The sequence below is a fragment of the Gymnoscopelus braueri genome (genome assembly GCF_963280865.1).
Source record: "Gymnoscopelus braueri genome assembly, chromosome: 6".
Classification (NCBI taxonomy): domain Eukaryota; kingdom Metazoa; phylum Chordata; class Actinopteri; order Myctophiformes; family Myctophidae; genus Gymnoscopelus; species Gymnoscopelus braueri.
This window is the reverse complement of record NC_137607.1, coordinates 41,401,870-41,421,881: the sequence shown is the minus strand read 5'-3', so window position 1 is coordinate 41,421,881 and position 20,012 is coordinate 41,401,870. Positions and strand designations below refer to the sequence as shown.

Here is a 20,012-nt window from a genome sequence, read left to right as displayed (position 1 = left end):
TTTTTAGCCAGTGCCAGAGTTTTTCATTGGGAAAAAAAAAGTACTCAGGAGCCGAAATACAGCATTTTTAAGTTTTAAGTTAACAAGGAAGTGGATAGGAGTCTAGATCTTCAACTAATCATATCTCCTTGGTCTTTTTTTTTTTTTTTTACTTCACGTAGATCTACGCGATTGGCACGTGGCGGCTTTAAAGCGGTTCGTGTAGATCTACGTGATTGGCAGTCAATGTGTTAAGGTGTACGCAGACAGGGAAATAGTAAACGTACAATCGGTCAAATGAATGAAGTTGTGAAAACCTCAGAGGATTTTAAATACATCCAAATGTAAAAATAAGTGAGATGAACATTTCTTTTCATGCCAGCCTGGTGTGGTGACCGTTTGGTCCTGAGACTGAGTGTGATGTAGGTGCGTTTGTTTCAGTTACCTTCTCCTTCTCTTTCTCCTTGGGCACCTCCAGGGCCGGTGGGTAGGCGAAGGTGGAGGGCTTACAGTTAGAGCGATACTGGACCTTTGGCATCTGCAGGGAAAGAAAGAAAACATTCTATTAAATCGATATGTCGTGGTACAGCGATTTTATTTAAAGTGTATTAACTATCTCTAATTTGTGTATTGTACAAGGGTAGGTGGTATAGGGGTATTATATATAATTTATAGAATTTCAGTGTCACAGTTTTAACATGGCCCACAATTTATGGGTCAAATTATTTTCGGACAGTTTTTTTAAAACCCTTCTTCATGCATTCTTTGCACAATTGTATTTGATTTATTTTGCGTTTTATGGCTGTTCACATGCATTTTATCACTGTCAATGCCTGGGACCTTGGACCCATCATTCTCGGTTCTTCTCTACTGTCAACTAGTCCAAATATGCATCCATATACGGTCCAGCCCCCAGTATGACCTGCCCTGTGTTTGTAGAGAACCTTCTGATCACAGAGCTGCTTATCTTGCGTCACAGTACCTGTGGAAGGACCTGGTTTCCATTCCAATTTTTAACCAGTGCCATCCGATCCAGAGTCTGCCTAATCCAAAACTGTTTCCGGTAATTTCCACACAAACACACAGATGCATGCACTCAGACTGTCTCCGTAGTCCGTATCTGCCGATTCTCTCTACACTGGCAAAGCTAACAGATCCCAGTCTACAGAACGGCCAAGACAATAAATGACTCCAAAAAGATAGCTGTGCTGTAAGACATTGACTAGAAGGCCTTTTCATTACTAATCACTCTATAGTTCACCTCATTCCCCGCTGCACAGAGGGTAACAGAGCTCCACTATGGCCATTGCGCATTGCATTTAATAAGCATTGTGTTGACATTGAAAACTGTGCAATTCTTTGGAATCAATGAAAAGGTGTTCCCTGCCAAATCGACATTGCGTCTGGTGGCTGCGTCTTCCATTCTCACATCTAATGCATTACAATAATGAGAAATAAATTGCATATTGATACACTTTTTTAAGTAAGCTATTCACTCCCTCCCGCCAGGAAATAAAATTCACATAGGCTATTAAATTAACAAAGTGGTATTTGCTCAGACTAGAAGGCACTGCAAAATTACTCTAAGCTGCATAAACTTAAGAGTTATTGGGCCGGCCTCCCAAAACACCTGATTCAGGATCTGGAATGTCTGCAGAGAAGGTGCTGCCGCATCATTGGGATACCAACTAATTCCTTCCCTACTCTGGAGGCGAGAAGAGAGGAGGCCACTCAAAGAGAACTACTGAGAGAAGGGACCAGTCCAATGATCCAGAGCTTGTCTACAAACACATATCGCTACAATTTAAGAAAAAGAAGAACACTCACACAACCTGTGAGTCACACGCAGATGTGGTTCCTATAAGCATACAAGCTTTACCAGAAGTAATAGAAACCTTTTTATTGTTCGATGCGTTTTGATCATTTTTTTATGTCATCTTAGAGCGGTCCTCTTGAATTGTAAGAAACATCATAATTCATATTGTTATGCAATGATGTTTTCTAATAAAACTTGAACATGAGCAACAGACACCATTTGTTCAGACACTTCCAAATAATGCTTGCTTTTTTCAAAATATTGCACACTATATGTGCCCTGTGGAGCAGGAAGAACGTCAGGTTGATTCAATGCCGATGGCAATGCAACACTTTGGTAATGTATTCTAGTCAGGGTAGAGGCGATGATTATATTTTGATATAAAAATAACAAGGAGACTGCTGCTAACTAGGAAGGACAACAGTCTGACATCGATACTGTTCTGTGTGGATTAGAACGGCTGGTGGAAAGCCCTGCTGTGTGACAATGTCATACCTCTGTTATTGTCATACAGAATCCTTGGCTTTAAATTTGGCAAGAGCTAATTCTCTCCAAAGCCCCCAATGTGTCATGTTGATCCTGGGGCATCAGTGTATATGCGTGGGGTGCAGAATCACTGTCATCCCTGGATGCCGTGTTTATAGATCTGCCTATGAAAAGGCTCATGTTTCCGGACATGCAGTACATTTTTGGTTGGAGCCATGATATAATGTGTGCTTACAATGAAATGTGACTTACTTTTCCAGCTCTGAACCCTCTCGATACATTTGGAGAATATGTGTACGCATGCATGCACATAGTCTAGGCAAGCACGTACCTTGAGGTCCTTGTTGAGTCCGATGATGGCGGTGGGTGTGAAGGCCAGCGACAGGAAATGGGAAAGGGGAAACCAGAACCAGAACTGGGTGAAGACCAGCAGACCAACTACTGATGGCATGTGTGTGTGGCCTGTCCTGGACTGAAGAGAGATGGTCACATTACGTCCACCTGGAATGGCGACAGAAAGAATGATTAGAAATTTTCGCAAGTACCAACATCAATTTAATAAAAATAAAATAAGAGTACAAGCCAATTACAGCATCCATCACTAGACATTGTGCAGGAAGTTGAACCCAAGCCTTCTCAGCTTGTAGATACGCCATTTTCCCTATCGTTATAATAAATGAAATAATTTTTGAACATTTTCATTTTTAATGGGATGCCCAAAATAGGGACACCAAGTTGGGGTGTCACAGGGTGCAAAGCACAGAACAAAAACAACGTTTAGATGTAAGGCTACATCTTCATCAGGTCAATTTCTGTTTTAGATTTCAGTTTGAACCACATCGCTTCCCTCACTTTAACATGATCTGAACAGTCAGCGCTAAGCTTACAGGAGGCACCTCGGTGAAAGGCGGGCCAAAAGTAGGGGGGCTTAATGCGGGATCTTCAAGCCAAGCAACCCACTCAGGTTACCATTAGTCATTTACTGTATGACCTGCTGCTGTAGATTACACAAGCAGAAAACCCCCTTCCTGAAAAGATCACTCAAAAAGGTCACTCAAACAATGACCTGCCAATGCCGGTGGCAGAGATGCATCAATTGAGGCCGTTTCCTGATAAAAGTGTGTGTGTGTGCGCTCGCAGACAGAGAGGGAGCGAGAGAAAATTTGTGTGAGTACAGTACATGTATGCAAGATAGATGATGGTTTTGTGTGTGTGTGTGTGTGTGTGTGTGTGTGTGTGTGTGTGTGTGTGTAAGTGTGCACACGTGTCAGAGGAGTTGATTGAAGAGGAGGCGATGAGTATGAGTCAAGGGCTGCAGCTAACAGCGACACAATAAACGGAGACCTCCCTTGACCTCCGTGGGAGGGAACCACAGGGAGGGAAGGATGAGAGGGGTGGGAGAACCTTCAAGAAAACCAGGGTCAATCTGTCCCTTTTTATACTATATATATACCCTGAAAAGCCCTGCTGGAGAAAACAACAGGTTACTAGGGAGTCGCCATGCTCCGGTCGACACCAATAGGTCTCACGTAACCGTCGCCCAGTGGAAACGGCTTCCAACGCCAAATTAACACAGACAATAGGGCTTAAATCATCGTCCGTTTCCTTGCTTTTTTCAGCCCGCTCTGCCGTTCTGAGGTCATGGAAGGGAGGATTCCATGTGTGTGGGGGTCATTCCATGCCTCAGTTTGTGTGTCATCTCTATCAGCCCAGTCCAATGGATTTACTGGTGTCTTTGCTGGGTGAGTCACCCCATTATGTGAGTCGAGTTGATTATGAGCGTCTTAAAAACCGGGCTCTTAAAAACTGGACAAAGGTTTTAAGAGCATGGCTACGGAGAGGAAGAGATGGGCTTCAGTGGGTCTAGTGATCCACCCCCCTCGTCTGTTTTTTGGGAGCTCTTAGGATGTGTCGAGAAATAGTGGATCAATAATTTTGTATCAATCCGTAATTGATGAGGCAAGGAGTCGGAGACACTATTTCAAGGTGGTGGTGATTGTGCTTTTACTTCATGATATCATGGGGAGAAGTACATCAGACACAGATCTGTGGTAAAGTGGTTCATGATTGATTGATTGATGTACTTTATTTAGTAAGACATGAGAACAATAGTACATGGAAGTACAAGTACAATACAAGGTCTACTAAACTGGAAGACTCATAAAGCACTAAGCTTGTTTAAAATGAGATCCCCATGCACACAAGTCATGATGACATATAAGAGACAGACATATATACACACTGCTATACAGAACGTCATACAATCAGCTTACAGGTTACTGGTATGAAAAGTGAAACATATGTACAAGAGAAGAATAGTTCGGGGAGGGGGGGTAGGTTAAGACTTCGACAGGGGCCATTTTCGAATTGCAGCCTCCTGAAGGTGTAACTTTAGGGCAGTTTTGAAAGTGAGTAGGGTTTTACACTCCTTTACTCCTTTTGGTAGGGCATTCCACATTTTTGTTGAATAGCATGAGAACGAGTTCATTCCCTTTGTTGAGCCAAATCTGTGTTGAACATTTTTCGTGGAGCTGCCTCTGGTGTTATGATCGTGGACTTCATTAATGTTTTGGAAGTATTTTGAAAAATACAGGGGGATCCCAATGTTGTGGTGTATCTTGAAGACCAGGCCCATTGTAAGTTGCTGTACTCGGTCCTCAACCCTAAGCCATCCAATCCTAGCAAAATGAGCAGGGGTTAGATGAGTTTTGTGAATGAGGCCAAGAAGTAGCCTTACTAGTTTGTTTTGGGCTGTTTGGAGCCTTGTTTTTAAGGCCTTGGTGGTGTTGTGATAACATGAGGAGCATGCATAATCGTAATAACCTTGAATGAGGGCCCCTGCAAGAATCTTCAAAGTATTCTTACTGACTAGGCGGCCAATCCTATACAAAAAGCGTGTTCTTTGGTTGACCTTTTTGATTACTCTTTCGGCCATTTTACCACCGGAGAGGTTTGCCTCCAAGATGGAACCCAGGTAGGTAATTTCCTCCTTTCTTGTGATAACATCATCACACGCTTTGATCGTGAAACTCTCAGCCTTGCTAAGGTTAGTACTGGACCCAAAGAGGATGGATTCAGTTTTACCCAGGTGTAATGATAGTTTGTTGTCGGAGAGCCACATACGGATCGTGTCGAGTTCAGAGCTGAGTTTTCTCAACCTGCAGCCTGTCCCTGCAGGTTCAGCCACAAACGGAAGGGATCACCATAGTTATTCTCACAAAACAGGCTGTCCAAAATAATAGATACCAGGCTTAATTCTACCATAATTCCTCGTCAGAAGGAACAGGTGTGTGTATTTCCTACAAGGTGACTAAAACCTCAGTATGCCCAAAGCTTCTAGTAGCATAAAACACATAAGTTGTGCTCAAACCGCCACAGATGAGGTTCTGTGTTCACATACACAGAAAACTGAGAAAGGTGTGACACTCGCTCTAGTAAACGTTTTTTTTTTTTTTTACTGTACATTCTCTTCATTGAGTTTGGAAATTATGGCATGATTTATTTTTTGAATGCAGGGAGTGTCATGCCTTTTAGTATAACAACAAAGTCTGAACAGAATAAATGTAACTTTCTTTACTATTTTTGTGCAACGTTGTACGACAAATACGTACCACTGCTTACGTGGTTAATCAGACTTATGGATTTTATAAAAATTCAATTGGAATTATTTTCACGTTGATTTATTTTGAGTGTGAGAGAGAGTGCGAGAGCGAGAGAGAGAGAGGCAGAGTGAGAGAGGCAGAGAGATGGTAGTGAGAGGGCAGAGTGCCAGAGAGAGAGGATTGAGATCAAGCATTGGAAAGTGAAAATGGGGGCTTTTGGTCAGAATCCCAGTGCAATAAGCACCAGAGTTCATGAAATGGATCTTTATTGGCTTCTGCCCGTCACATTAAATACATTTGCCCTGGCCCCTCAAACATCACACTCCAGTCCAGTATATTTCTCATAACCAAAACACTAAAATACTAACACTGTAACACCATGCTTAGCTCTGACATTCACACAGGCAGCCATGACTTGTACCAGTGTATAGGTTCACCAGCCCTGTACCCAGTGCATTCTGTCTATGTGTATATGTGTATATGTGTATATGTGTATATGTGTATATGTGTATATGTGTATATGTGTATATGTGTATGTATGTATGTATGTATATATATATACACATACACATATATATACACACACACATATATATATATATATATATATATATATATACATATATATACATATATATACATATACATATACATATACATATACATATACATATATATATATATATATATATATATATGTGTATGTGTGTATGTGTATGTGTGTGTGTGTGTGTGTGTGTGTGTGTGTGTGCATGCTCGTGACATGGAGGGGAGGAGGAAGGGAGTCTGCTATCTACTTAATGACCCTGTGGTCAGATCTTGTCTGGAAGCTCTCACGCAAAATAGTGTGTGAAGTGTGAAAACTGTATGGGTTAAGAATGAAAGGTGTGTGTGTGTGTGTGTGTGTTAGTTTGTGTATTTAGTGATTAAAGAGTGAGAGATGGGAGTTTGTCTAAAGTTTGTACTAAAGTTCTGTTGATCACCAAAACACCCAAAGCATTGTGGGACCAAAATAACCAAACCAAACACGGCAGTGAGATAGATCTGTTAAACGAATAATCACAAATAAGTGCACTTAAACGGGAAAGCGTCATTTTAGATTTTAACCTTTAACCATTATTTTATACTTTGGCTATTCAAAAACAGCAGATATACAAGCTGTAAAATAGCAGCTAAAATAGCAGAGCTTGTAGATCTGCTATTTTTGAAAAATCGTGAAAATGTGTGCAAACTATGGGTGTGCCAAACGATACGATACGATATTTGGCTCACAACTTCGATACGATTTCGATACGCACTTTTTTATTATGAAAAATATATGGGGGAGAAAAAAAGCAAATGCCAACAAATAATTCTGTTTTTGCATTATTCAGACATGCGAACTTGTAGCTTTTCAGCTACAATAGCCGTTTTGAATCCAAATAGGGCAATAGTGTGACACCTGACCCGAAAAAACAACAACATGTTGTCACCCATTTCACGGGCTGTTTTTGCATGCCTGAATATTATTATTGTAAAAAAAATAAAAAAATAAAAACTATTTTTTTTCCTTCAAAACGATACATATCGTCACGAAAACGTATCGCGATATATCGCAGGACGATATATCGGCACACCCCTAGTGCAAACCTTTGAATATATATATTTGGGCCGGGGCCCACTGGTGGGCTATGACGATACTACAGCAAGTGGGCCTCCAAATGGCAAAACAGTAATATATGTATTGATAATATAACGTATGCAAAAACAATAATGAAAAATGAGGTTTCCGATAAATAGGAACTTAAAAGTATACTACGTTAGTTCCACTGATCCAAGCTGGAAAACAATTGACTGATTCATTAAAATAAACTCGCACGCGGCCCACCCATCTGACCACTTAACACGGCAGCCGATAGTGTTAAGTGGTCAGATGGGTGGGCTGCGAACACTTTCCAGACTTAAGAGCGGGCCCTGATCCAGAAAAGGTTGAGAAGCACAGCTTCAAATGGTCTTGACTTGGGGTAAATTGCAACACCTGATAGTGTATTTGGACAGCACAGTGTAAACACACCAGAGAGGATTGCTGCTTTCTGTCTAGCTTAACACAGAGACTCTGTGTGTGTGTGTGTGTGTGTGTGTGGGGGTGTGTGTGTGTGTGTGTGTGTGTGTGTGTGTGTGGGGGGGGGGGGTAGAGAATGGGCCCTGCTCTTTTAATACCTGTGCTTTTGCACATGTGTTGCCGTGTGTGTGTGTATGTGTGCTCTTGTGCATGCGCCAAGTGTGTTTTTGTAAATGCGTCTGTTCGTGCACGATCTGGTGGTTATGCATACTCTTAAGTGTGCATGTGTGAGGTGTTTGTTCGTGCATGACCTGTGTGTAGATCTTTGCATGTGGTTGAGAGCACATTGTGTATTGTGTATATACCCATGTGATGATGTGCAGTCCTCTGGGACGTCGCACACAAACACATGCTGTACGCTCGTGTCCACAAACACATGCACAGACACACAAACACAGAGGCTATCAGACAAACAGTAATCACTGGAGAAATACCAACCGAGCCATATGGCTGAGCTGCAGGCAAGAGCTGCCAGGCGCTAATGCACCTTAACATGATTTGTTCCAGAGACCACAGACACACACACACACACACACAGTGCAGGGTGGTCAGCTGGAGAGAGGGTGTGGGGTGTCCAGTGTTTGTGTGAGGGCTCAGGAACTCAAATCGATTCAAGGAGCACGTACACACACACACCGTTGCTGTCGGGCAGAAAACTCATATCTCCAGATTTAATTAACGGCATACTCTGTTGTACAAAACTGACACATACAAGTAGTGAAAATAGCCGATCTACAAGCTCACAACACGTTGCGATGCGCTGCGTTGTGAGCTTGTAGATTTGGCATTTTCACAATTTTCAAAATGTCCAAATGAAAGCGGTTAAGTGTGTGTTTTACAAATATTTAACCAATGAAAAGTATTAACAAATAATAACTACACTGGATCCATTGGAACACAGGTAATTCCCCCCCCCCCACCCCCATTTCCTGCAGTTTTGGACATACAAGGTTTTGCCCGACAGCGACGATATGCACGATTATACACAAAGACATACAAATTCTAGTCTCGCATAGCCAGACTTTCAGAGAGCACAAAAATGCAGCCTTCGCAAAACCAAATCGAAAGCATTCTGTTATGGAAAATGAGAGAGCCCTTCAACTGACCTGCATCCAGGATGCCCTGTGCCAGGATAGCGCCGAACTTGGCCATGACGTCATCGTGTTTGTCATTGATCACCTTGGAATACAGCTGCCTGAACTGGTTCACCTGGAACGAACACGACAGAGACAAACACATGTAACTGCAACGTCCCTCCCGTTCCAATCCGCTTCATTTGAAAACTTCATAAAAAACCAGCATGGCCTTAAAATCTCAGACACCACTTGACTTTGTGTTAATGTATATGTAGCTAAATCCACTGTTTGGATGTAATTCAGCAGGCGTCTGTCAGAACTGAATCTACCTGAGAACATTTTTATTTGAACATCTGGGAAACCTTTTGCGGCCGACAATGGATGCCAAGGCACACAGTTAGGATTGACATTAAGCCTGCGACTCCCTTATTCTCCTTTAATAACCTTAAGAGCACAATGATTTATAATAAAACAAAATAAAATAAGAACAGTTCCATGAGTGTCACTTTAAGAGAGGGTAATTCTTAGTTTATTTTCCAAGCTCCATTTTATGTTTCCCCTCACATGCTTATTACTGAGGAGTTCGTATTCAGGGCTGGTGTAACCTGTCTTGCCGAATGCAGACAGTGCTCAGCTTCATGGACAAGTGGAATTAGTATCCGTGAGTTACATTTCCCTGAGCCGCCTTGTTTGTGAATCAGTCGGAGAACGGCAGCATTCATATTTCTATGTAATCAACGGTATTGAGATATTTCAAGTGTAAAATTTGCCTGCAATGATTACTCACAAGCCTGATTTGGGGAAGAAGGCTTTTTAACACAACAGCACTGCACACCCTCTTCCAGTTATAGATTAGTGAACTTCAAAACTTCAGCCTGACTTAATGAGCTTGACACAATTAATGGCTACAAACTAACACTCTGTGTGTGTGTGTGTGTGTGTGTGTGTGTGTGTGTGTGTGTGTGTGTGTGTGTGTGTGTGTGTGTGTGTGTGTGTGTGTGTGTGTGTGTGTGTGTGCGCGCGCAAGAGTAAGAAAATGAACTTGTTTATGCTGGCATAATATACTGCATGTGTATGACATAAAAATAAAAGAAAGGAGAATAAAGTCCAGGTGGTGGTTGGTCGCCAGCAGTGTGAGTGTGTACATAAACAATACCACAAGCCACACCAAGCTCATCAACATTGACATTAAGAGTGCTGAGCGCAACAGAAAGAGGGCAGAGCTAGCAATTACACAGGCTGGGGCCAAAGAGTAAACACAGTCATGGGCATATAATGCCTCCTAACTCTTCAGAAGTGCTCTTGCACAATCTCACGTACCACTGTGAGCTCAAAATTACCGTTGTCTTGCAGATGAGGTATCTGGGAAAAATGTCTGGCATTTCTTAACCGTTTGTGACGTATGACGCACTAAGTGCTGTTACGGCATGGGACAGACATCTTCCTCTGCTCAATGACATAGCTTTATTAAAACTTCAATTCACTTTCACTTGTGCATTTCCAAACCCTTCTTTTTTCTTTCCTCTCCCTCGCTAAACTTTAAAGTCATCTGGGAATAAGTATGTAAGCCTTGCCGAGCCAGGTGGCCCATAGGGAAGGAGCCTATCTCCTGTCTCTGTAGCGTTTGGCAGCTTGACGTACACCCCCTGGACATGACGCTAGTATGTCGCAGGGACTTGGTACTTACCCCCAATCCAACCCTTGATGCTGTCTGAGTGCCAAGCAGGGAGGCATTGGGTCCCATTTTTTATAGTCTTTGGTATGACCAGGCCGGGGAATCTAACCCCGACCTTCCAATCTCAGGGCAGACACTTTAACCACAAGGCCATCAAGTTGGTCTGGGAATACATCATCCAATTCAGGACTCACTGGCGGATGCCCTCATAAATAGGTACAATACACACCTGTACTGCAACGGGCAACAATTATTTGGGACACAAGGCCAAATTAAAATCCCTTTCAGGCTCAGAGTAATAGAGATCTGTAAATATCGTTTAAGAGGCTATCCAGACACCTCTCTTTTCTGTCATATCCTTTCCTGTACTAGGGATGCCAACAAAAAATTACATTTCCTAATCAGTCTTCAAATTAGAATTGAATAAACATAAAACAAAAAGTTAGGAAATTTGTGTTTTGTCATTTCTCTGTCGTAACAATGCTTCTTGGCAATTCATTTTTTAAATGCCGTTCCCCTCTCTGGGAAAAACCTCCATAAAAACAGAGAGACTCTGTCCAGTAGGTGTATGGGAAAATGAAGGCCCGTCCCTCAGACGAAAAATCTTGATTTTGATCCGTTCCTGGCATCCCTATCATGTAGTGTACAATCTAATAAAGTAATCTAATAATGACTTCAGAGAAAATGGTCAAATAAATCAACAAAAGGCAAGTTATACATACCTTGGGACAGGTGACTTCAGTCTGTTGGATCATTATGAGGGCAGATGAGATGAGGGCTCCCTGTCTGACATAGTTCACTGGATCATTGGTCATGGGCTCCAGCAGGTTGATGGCCTCCTGAGAGATAAAGGAGGGTGATAGATGGTAATACAGATAAAATCAAAGGAGAGTAGGAAATACTCTGTTGTGGCATTACTCGTCTTCATTGTCATCGTTTTTCTTAATCTTGCCTACACATAGTTATTTATTTCCCCATTATTCCAGGTTTATGTCTATTTAAAAAAAACACGAATCAATTGGTGGCCTCATACAATACTACCAATACTGATGGGACAAAAAATAAAAAACATTTCCTGGACTGCTCATGGGCATGTCTGCCAAATGAAGTAGTTGAATAATTAATTCCATTCGACTTAAATTCATTATTCAATGTGAAAAATGCAACTTCTTTGATGTCAAAAAGACAAATTGCATCAGCTTTCTAGCTATAAAGGACACAGTCCTTGGGGACACAGTCCTGGGGGATAGCATTATAGCATATTCACACAGTATATAATTAGAGCCCGACCGATACATCGGTGGAACCGATACATCGGTCATTTTGGACCCCGATGTTGACATCGGACATCGGTCATTATTTCCACCGATGTTCCGATGTTTTTTTTTTTTTTAGTTTTTTTTTTCACTTAAATTTTATTAAGTTTTCAAAAACAAAACACATAAAACAAAAAAACAAACAATAGACATCACATATGTTGCCAAACATCATCTTATATAATAATAAAATAAAATAGAAGGAGGGGCACAGGTGCTGTTCAATGTTAATAAATGATAGTATATGAAAACTGTAATTTTTTTGTTTAAAAGGTTTTAGCTCGTTCAATTCTTACAACAATCATTCCGATGTTTTTGTCAATAATATTTTCACTGATTGTGCAATTGCTGCGCAGCTGCGGTAAAGGTGTTTATATTTATTTATGTGAAATCCACAAAGATTGCTCGTTTTTCTCAACAATCTCTCAATAATACTGAGAGAGATAATAATAATGATAATAATAATGAATTGCATTTATATGGCGCTTTTCTAAGTACTCAAACTTACTCAGACTTATCTACCACTACAATGCCTTCTAGAGAGACCAAGCTCAATTAATTAATAAATGATATGAATGACTCGACGCGAGGCTCGTTAATTTATGGATCATGATGCAACTGTTAGGTATATATTTTTATGGGCAATTGGGCATAGGCTACTACAATCTTCTAAGCTACTTGTATATCGCTAAAGAAATATATATTAACGTCTGTCTGAGTGAGACGTTAATTTAACATCTCCACGCTGTTTCTGAGCGGAGGAGTGCGGCTTGGCAGACGCACGGTGAATACCAAAACTCTCGCCCCAAAACACAGTCGCCCTAAAACACAATCGCCCCGGGGAAAATCCCGCGGTATTCACAAACGTAACTTCAGTAAACTATGCCTAAACCTACCTAACCTTATTTCTAAACGTAACCACAGTAAAACTATGTTCTAACCTTATCATCAAACAAATGCAAGAACCGTCGGTCCGCGAAAAAGAATGGGGGTGAGCGTGATTTGGGGCGAGTTTCATTTACTTTCACTTTTCATCAGAGCGGACAAGATGGTCAGTCAGATGAAGCCTAGCCTGCCTAGGGATTCCTCTTACAACTTTGTAAAGCATTACCCTTACCTTGGGCCGTTCATTTTGCTCTCAGCAAGACTTTGTTCATAACTAAAATACAAGGACACAGTTTTGTTGTGCTCAAAGCCTCAAGCCTGTGTGACTCGACGCTCAAGTTGTACAATCCCATAGTTTAGAATGGATCCTATAGTCCGAAGGGACAGTTGTGGGTTTTATTGGTTGTTGTTGGTTGTCAGGGCGATTTCACAACCAATCGATGGACGGGCTCTGCATGAGCACGTCGGTCTGTGACAGCGTCATGTCAATGTAATATGAAAACTAAATCAATTGACCAAAACCAAATCCTAAATTTAGAAGTGCACTACACTCCTTTATATCATTATGTATGAAAATGTTTTCAAAATAGTAGATCTACAAGCTCACAAAGCACTGCATAGCAACATGTTGTGACTTGTGAGCTTGTAGATCTGCTATTTTCAAATAGCCAGTGGTGGAAAAAGTACTAAAATGTTTTACTTAAGTAAAAGTATCAATACTGCAATATAGAAATACTCTGTTACGAGTAAGTCTGAAATTCAAAATGTACTTGAGTGAAAGTATTGGCATCAAATTTCAATCAATTTCAAGTTCTCAAATGTATAAAAATCTTTTGAAAATAGCAGATCTACAAGCTTGCAGATCAGCTAATTTCAAATGGCCCTATATAGGGCTGAAGTGGTTAATGTATGTTTTGTAATAATAATCAAAATATTCAAAGTAACTAATAACTAAAGTTTTCAAATACTTGTAGTGGAGTAAAAGTATAATATTTGCCTCTGAGATGTAGTGGAGTAGAAGTAAAAGTATTGGAAATTGGAAATACTCAAGTGAAGTACAAATACCTCAAAATTGTACTAAGTACAGTAATTTAGTAAATGTACTTAGTTACTTTCCACCACTGCAAATAGCCGAAGTTTAAAAAGGGCTGAAGACTTGTGGTTAATGCATGTTTAGTAATAATATTAATAATTAAAATCTACAAAGTGACTAGTAACTAAAGTTTTCAAATAATTGTATTCATGTTTATTTGTAATAATGTGATTGCATTTTATTTAAATGTTCTCAATCTTATATTCTTAACTTTAATGAAAAAATTAAGTTTATACGTTTTTGAAAATTATTTTTTATTATTTTATTTAATTACAAAATATCGGTCAAAAACATCGGCAATCGGTGGTCCAGGACTCTCAAAATCGGTATCGGCATCGGACCCAAAAATCTGGCATCGGTCGGGCTCTAGTATATATCACACAGTCCTCTCCACACTTATTTATACAGAGCTTTCCTGAGAATTATTCCTTGAGTGCTGGGAGAGGCAACGGTTCTGGATTCTGAAAAAGCTGTGCAACGGCCAAAATGTCAGCAGTGAGGTTAAAACATGAGGCCTGCATTTACTTCAGATCTTTATCACAAGGTCCAAGCCAGAGACCATGTTGGCTCTTGCAGAGCCATTGTGAAAGCCAACTTGATGATACACAGATGCATTTTTATCTGATATAAAAATAAAGCAAGGCTTATCAATGGGTCATCGGTCAAACAAAAGGTTTGTGAGAAGAGGGGTAATGGGTAAGCAACGGCTGTCTCGTGACTCGTCATCACAACGAGACAGCCTAAAGGAACGTCTCCACCCTCAGGCTGTATTCTCTGGTTTAGTCTGCAGGGTGGAATGATCCTCCAAGGCCAAACCATCTGCAGTTTCTTCCCATGGCTGCTGCGAATGAAGAGCAGAGTGAGGGCCGCCTCTCTCTCTTGACTTTAAGTAATTTCTCCACTTCCCCTTTTGTTCTCGGCAGCTGTGGGCCAGTAATGACTGTAACGCACACTGCCAAACCCATGGAGGGAGGCACACGCTCAGACGAGGAAAGAGAAACAAATGAGGACGACAACACAGGGGGAAGTAAAATAAACCGTGCTTTCCCTCTACCGAACGGGTGAAGAATCTGAAGATATGGCCGAGCGTTAAGCCAACACCAGCCTACCACTTCCTGTTGCTGATTGGTTGTCGGGGGTTTTAATTGCAGGTATTTACTGTCAGGGCCAATCAGCAGAGCAGGTTGAAGCAGAACATGGGTGCCCTTTCTTGGCCCTCTCACCTTCATATCTTGCGATGGGCCCGTTTTTGCAAATGGCTTGTGATGTTCGAAGGGTTTGAGTGAGTTTTCATTCTGGTTGAAGCACTCCATAAACAAAAGGATCAGGGTGGAACACAAACTAGCCCACAATTTCCATTTTTCATTCTAAAACATATTTATAAAGCTGTATCAAATGGCTATGTTTTGACATTCAGCCATTTCAAATAGCTCACGAGGTTGCCCGAGTTATACTCCACCACATAGCGGTGTTGCGTTGTGAAAGTTACTTATTTTCGGTAAGTAACCGAAGTATAAATATTAAGCATAAATTTAACATCTTGCCCATTTCTTGGTGAAAATATTTTCCACCAAGTTCACCAAAGCGCCCGTTTGCACTTTGATTTTCACAATGGCACAAAATCAGCACTGGCAAACAAATGGGTGGTAAAGGAGGCCTCAAAACACCCTTACTCTACATTTTCCCCCCCTCCTGGCGTACAGCATAACATAACAGAGCAGGAGCAGCATTTCAATACAAATATCCAAAGTCCCAGGTGTATAAATGATGGCAAGGATATGTGCTCCTTCCAATAGGTGACCCACTTCTCTCGTCACAACATCATTACTCTCCCTGAAGGGGCTAATGTGCTGTAGCTCTGGGTGTAGAGAAACTGAGGTGTCAGGGCTTTGGGTTCGAGTTCCCTCTCCTTTCCCCCGCCTGGCTCAGCCTGGTCTAGTCTGATCCAATTTAAAACCAAGGCCCTGGGGGTGTAATGTACCGTGACTCTGCTTGGGCTCTGCCACCTAAGAGTCATCAGCCCACATCATTAGGGTTGCTTGAGGACCCGGCAGTTTCCTCCGCTTCTGTCTCCTTCCTTCTCGTCTTTGAACAACAATGAGTCCATGACGGGGAAGAGCTCTGGGGACTGTGGACCACTTTTAACCTAACAAGCTTCCTCGCAATTTGTTCAATTAGACTATGAATACCAGTGGTTATCAAACTTTTTAATTTCAAGGACCCCCAGTTTGGTATGAGTTAGTCCACGGATCCCCATTTGATCAAATGTTTTATCTCTAGGACCCCAATCTACACTGTAAATTCCTACAATGTGATGCAAGAAGAAAATTGTTCACCTTGTGAATATGAACAATGACATTCTTGTTTCGTTTAGTTTTTTTGCTTCATCAGTAAGCCTGCATCACAAAACAGTTGCACCGAACAGTATTTTGCTCTGAAGACATCGTTAGCTCAGACAGCTGAAAGAGAAAGAGCAACCCGTGTGGAGGCTGCAGAAGATGACTCTGCTACAAATCACTTTAGATAAGCCTAACAAATTAGCTTTCATGTGCCTGTGTTTAAGGATCCTCCTGTGCGGAGGTCATCTCAGCATCAGTGATGCACGTGTTACCACAAGGGACTACAAAGATGGTGATGAGGATGAATTGGGAAAAGCAAGGCTGATGGCTGTGGCCAATGCAGGTCATATATCACAATTCCCTTAGACAGCCCATTGAAGAACATTTATTTCTGGGTCCAAGCATCATAGTGCACTTCAATGACATCTGAATTTCCCTCACGGGATCACTGTCTGTGTCTGTCTGTCTATAGTAGTGGGTAGTGAGTCATGATAGTCCTCGAATACCAAAACTTTAGTCAACCAAGAGACTTTATATGAGACCTCTACACATTAGAGCCTTTCTGAGTCCTCACTTTATTGAGACTCATGTGCCCAAACATTTAATAGGTACAGTTAGACTTCTGGTTTATTTCATCTGCCAGACAGCTGATTGGTTTACCTGACGCAAGGCAGCTGCCCTACCTATACAGAACAGACTGATACCCTGTGTCTGATTGTGGGCTGAATGGCCTCAGCCCATGAGGCTTATGAGCAGAACGGGAGCAGAGAAAGATTTCCTTCATAACTGTTAGGTAAGGCAAGCCGCCGTTAGAAATAGGGCTACACAATTAATCACGTATAATTGCATGTCACAATTTTGTTTACCCACTTAATGAGAATGTTGGTGCATCAACAACAATGAAACGTTTCAATTTTATTTAGGACACCTGTTGTACACAAAGACAGCAGAACTAATTATCATGATTAATAGTCACGACATCTAGGGGAATTGTCATGATAATGATTTCAGCATCAATGGTCCTTATTAATCCACATTAATTTAAAATGATGTTTGTGTCATGAGTACAGCCACACCGAACATATTATGCGGCAATAAACTGATGTAATTTATTTCAACCTCCAAATCAGGTTTCTTTTTCACAGCGAATAAAAGCATCAACCTCTATGAATGAGGCATCACTAAGTTAATAGTTGATGTGAAATAGCCACTGATGTAATTTCGTACCATGCTCCCGGACCTTAATAGTTAGTTAGCATCGTTAAAGAAGAGAGAAGGGCTCACCTTATTGCCTGTCCCGGCACAGCAAATGCCCAGGGCCATGGCAGCACCACAGCGTACATGGGGATTGTAGCTCTCGGACAGGAGAGACACCACACTAGGGCATTGTTCTGGAGTCCTAGACAAAGACACAGGCAGTGGAAACTGAGTACAAGATAAAACTTTGACAACTTGACTTTTCTGTAAACAAATTTTAAAAAGGTGGGGAAAATGAATAAATAAGACCATACCAAAAGAGAAAATAAAAACCCACCCTACCCCAGAAATGGTACAAACTTAGACGTTCATGATATATACCTAGGGTTTTTGCGAGCGCGGACTAGAGGAATTTGAAAACAGACAAAAACATCCATTCATAATGCCGATATCGGCTGTCCAATCACGCTTAGGCTTGGTGGTTTTAATGTGAACCCAACAAATGGGTAACAGGGGAGCGGAGCGGCGCAGGCCACACGCAAAAAAATGAATAAATAAGACCATACCAAAAAAGAAAATAAACACCCACCCTACCCCAGAAATGGTACAAACTTAAGACGTTCATGATATAGAATTTAAAAATAGCAGGTACACAAAAGGGAAAATATAGGAATATTCCATACAGCACAGTAGACTTTGATTCTATTACACAATCAACTGAAAATTATTATTACTTTGACTATGAAATGTCAAAAGATTAGAGAATACTTTTAAAGCTCTTCCCAAGTCAAAACAAATCAGGCCTCCCTCAATACAAAAACAAGTTCCACATGAATCACAGATGAGGTGATTTTAGGCCTAGAGTAAAGTTGTGCCACACACAACCCATTATCCATAATAATTAGCATTATCATGGTGGGGGATGAATATAAAACGTATCCCCTTGTCACAAAGGGCAGAGGGCTTTGTGTCATTATAGAATAATTGTTAAGGTGACAGATGATTGCAAAGTTCTACGGGGCTCGCATGCTGTACTTCAAAACACAGTGTGGCATGGGGCACATCTGGCACCAACAGTGAACAGTGCTATGGGTGTTAAACGTGGAAGCAGAATTTGTTTAACTTTTTGAGAGACATTATGTGTGGGTGTGTGCGTTTGAGAAATAAGGCCTGTGATTTATGGCTCTGATAAGTTTCCAAATCTTCATGCAGTTTCTCAGGGGCGTGCTGTCGTGACACACAGATAAGACCGAAAACAGTGTCCTCAGACATTTGACTTGATTTTGGCTCGAGCTATACTAAATGGAAAGGCTCTGTAGCTTACCGCGATTTCTTTCATCGCTGGTATAAACTGTTATTTCTCAGCCGACTGAACTGCACATTGAGCCAAGTCAATTAAGTTGTATAGGTCTGTAGTTCCTGTAAACCATTCATTTCAAAAAATATGTTTTTGCTAAAAAACCTAATCTGTCAATAGTACTGAAGAATAATTGTCAAGTGAAGTAAACAGTGATGGGACATGTACTTATGGAAAATAGCAAACTTCTTAAAAGAGACTTGAAAGAGATTGTACACAACTGGAGACCACGAGTCTCCAACACTGAGCCAAGCCAATTAGAGTAGGGGAGGTTTGTAATTTTTATAAACCCTTTGTGACAAAAGTGCCATTTTCTGTTAGCCAGTCAAAAATAGCAGATATACAACCTCACAGCGCTGCGAGCTTGCACATCTGCTATTTTTGAACGGTTTTGAAAAATCTTGAAAGTGTGAGAACTACTGGTTTAGAAAGCATTTGTAGAATCGACCTCAAGTCTTAATGGGTTCAATCTGAAAATCTATATAATGACCACAGAGGACTACTCAAACTTCTAGTGATGTCTTACTGGGTATGCAGTCTATAAAAGTTATTTTACAGTGAGAGGAATTACCAGCACTCACGGAAATGTCCTTCAGGTACTCTTATTAAACTGGAACCAAACAGCTTGGTAAACAGAACGACGTACAGTACACGTTTCAGCACAAAGCCTTCTTCAGTCATCAATTGTACCACCGTGTACGATATGGAAACATTCAACTTTGTTAAAGATTCTGATTAACTGGCGATTAAGCACAAGAGCTTTCCACTGCCGGTGTAGCTCTAGTCTAGTGCAACGAATGGCACCATTAATTCCCACTGTGGGACACATACATACAGTACATGGAATTAATTTGTCTCTGTGATTTTGGTGCATTAAAGTGTAGCAACAGTATAGAAACATTTTCACTTGTTTACAACTATTTACTCAAAATATAAAGATAGCCAAAAATAAGTTAGAAACTATATGCAATGGATACTACAGTCTGTAGAGCAGGGGTGGGCAACCATGTCTTTGAGATAAACCAGTCGATACCTAGGATTTTTGGTCGAGCGAGCGCGGACTAGAGGAATTTGAAAACAGACAAAAACA

General features: G+C 41.1%; 1 protein-coding gene across 2 annotated transcripts in view; it reads right to left on the bottom strand.

Moving 5' to 3' along the window:
• The window catches only part of psmd1 (proteasome 26S subunit, non-ATPase 1), a 62,802-nt gene that overhangs the window by 8,863 nt on the left and 33,927 nt on the right, over positions 1 to 20,012 (bottom strand). For both annotated transcript variants that reach the window (XM_080429819.1, XM_080429820.1), the window contains exons 17-21: positions 17,653 to 17,767; positions 11,458 to 11,574; positions 9,091 to 9,193; positions 2,613 to 2,782; positions 425 to 517 (exon numbers count right to left, since the gene is read on the bottom strand). In XM_080429819.1, coding sequence (XP_080285945.1) covers positions 425 to 517; positions 2,613 to 2,782; positions 9,091 to 9,193; positions 11,458 to 11,574; positions 17,653 to 17,767 — 598 coding nt within the window. The remainder of the gene's footprint in view (positions 1 to 424; positions 518 to 2,612; positions 2,783 to 9,090; positions 9,194 to 11,457; positions 11,575 to 17,652; positions 17,768 to 20,012) is intronic.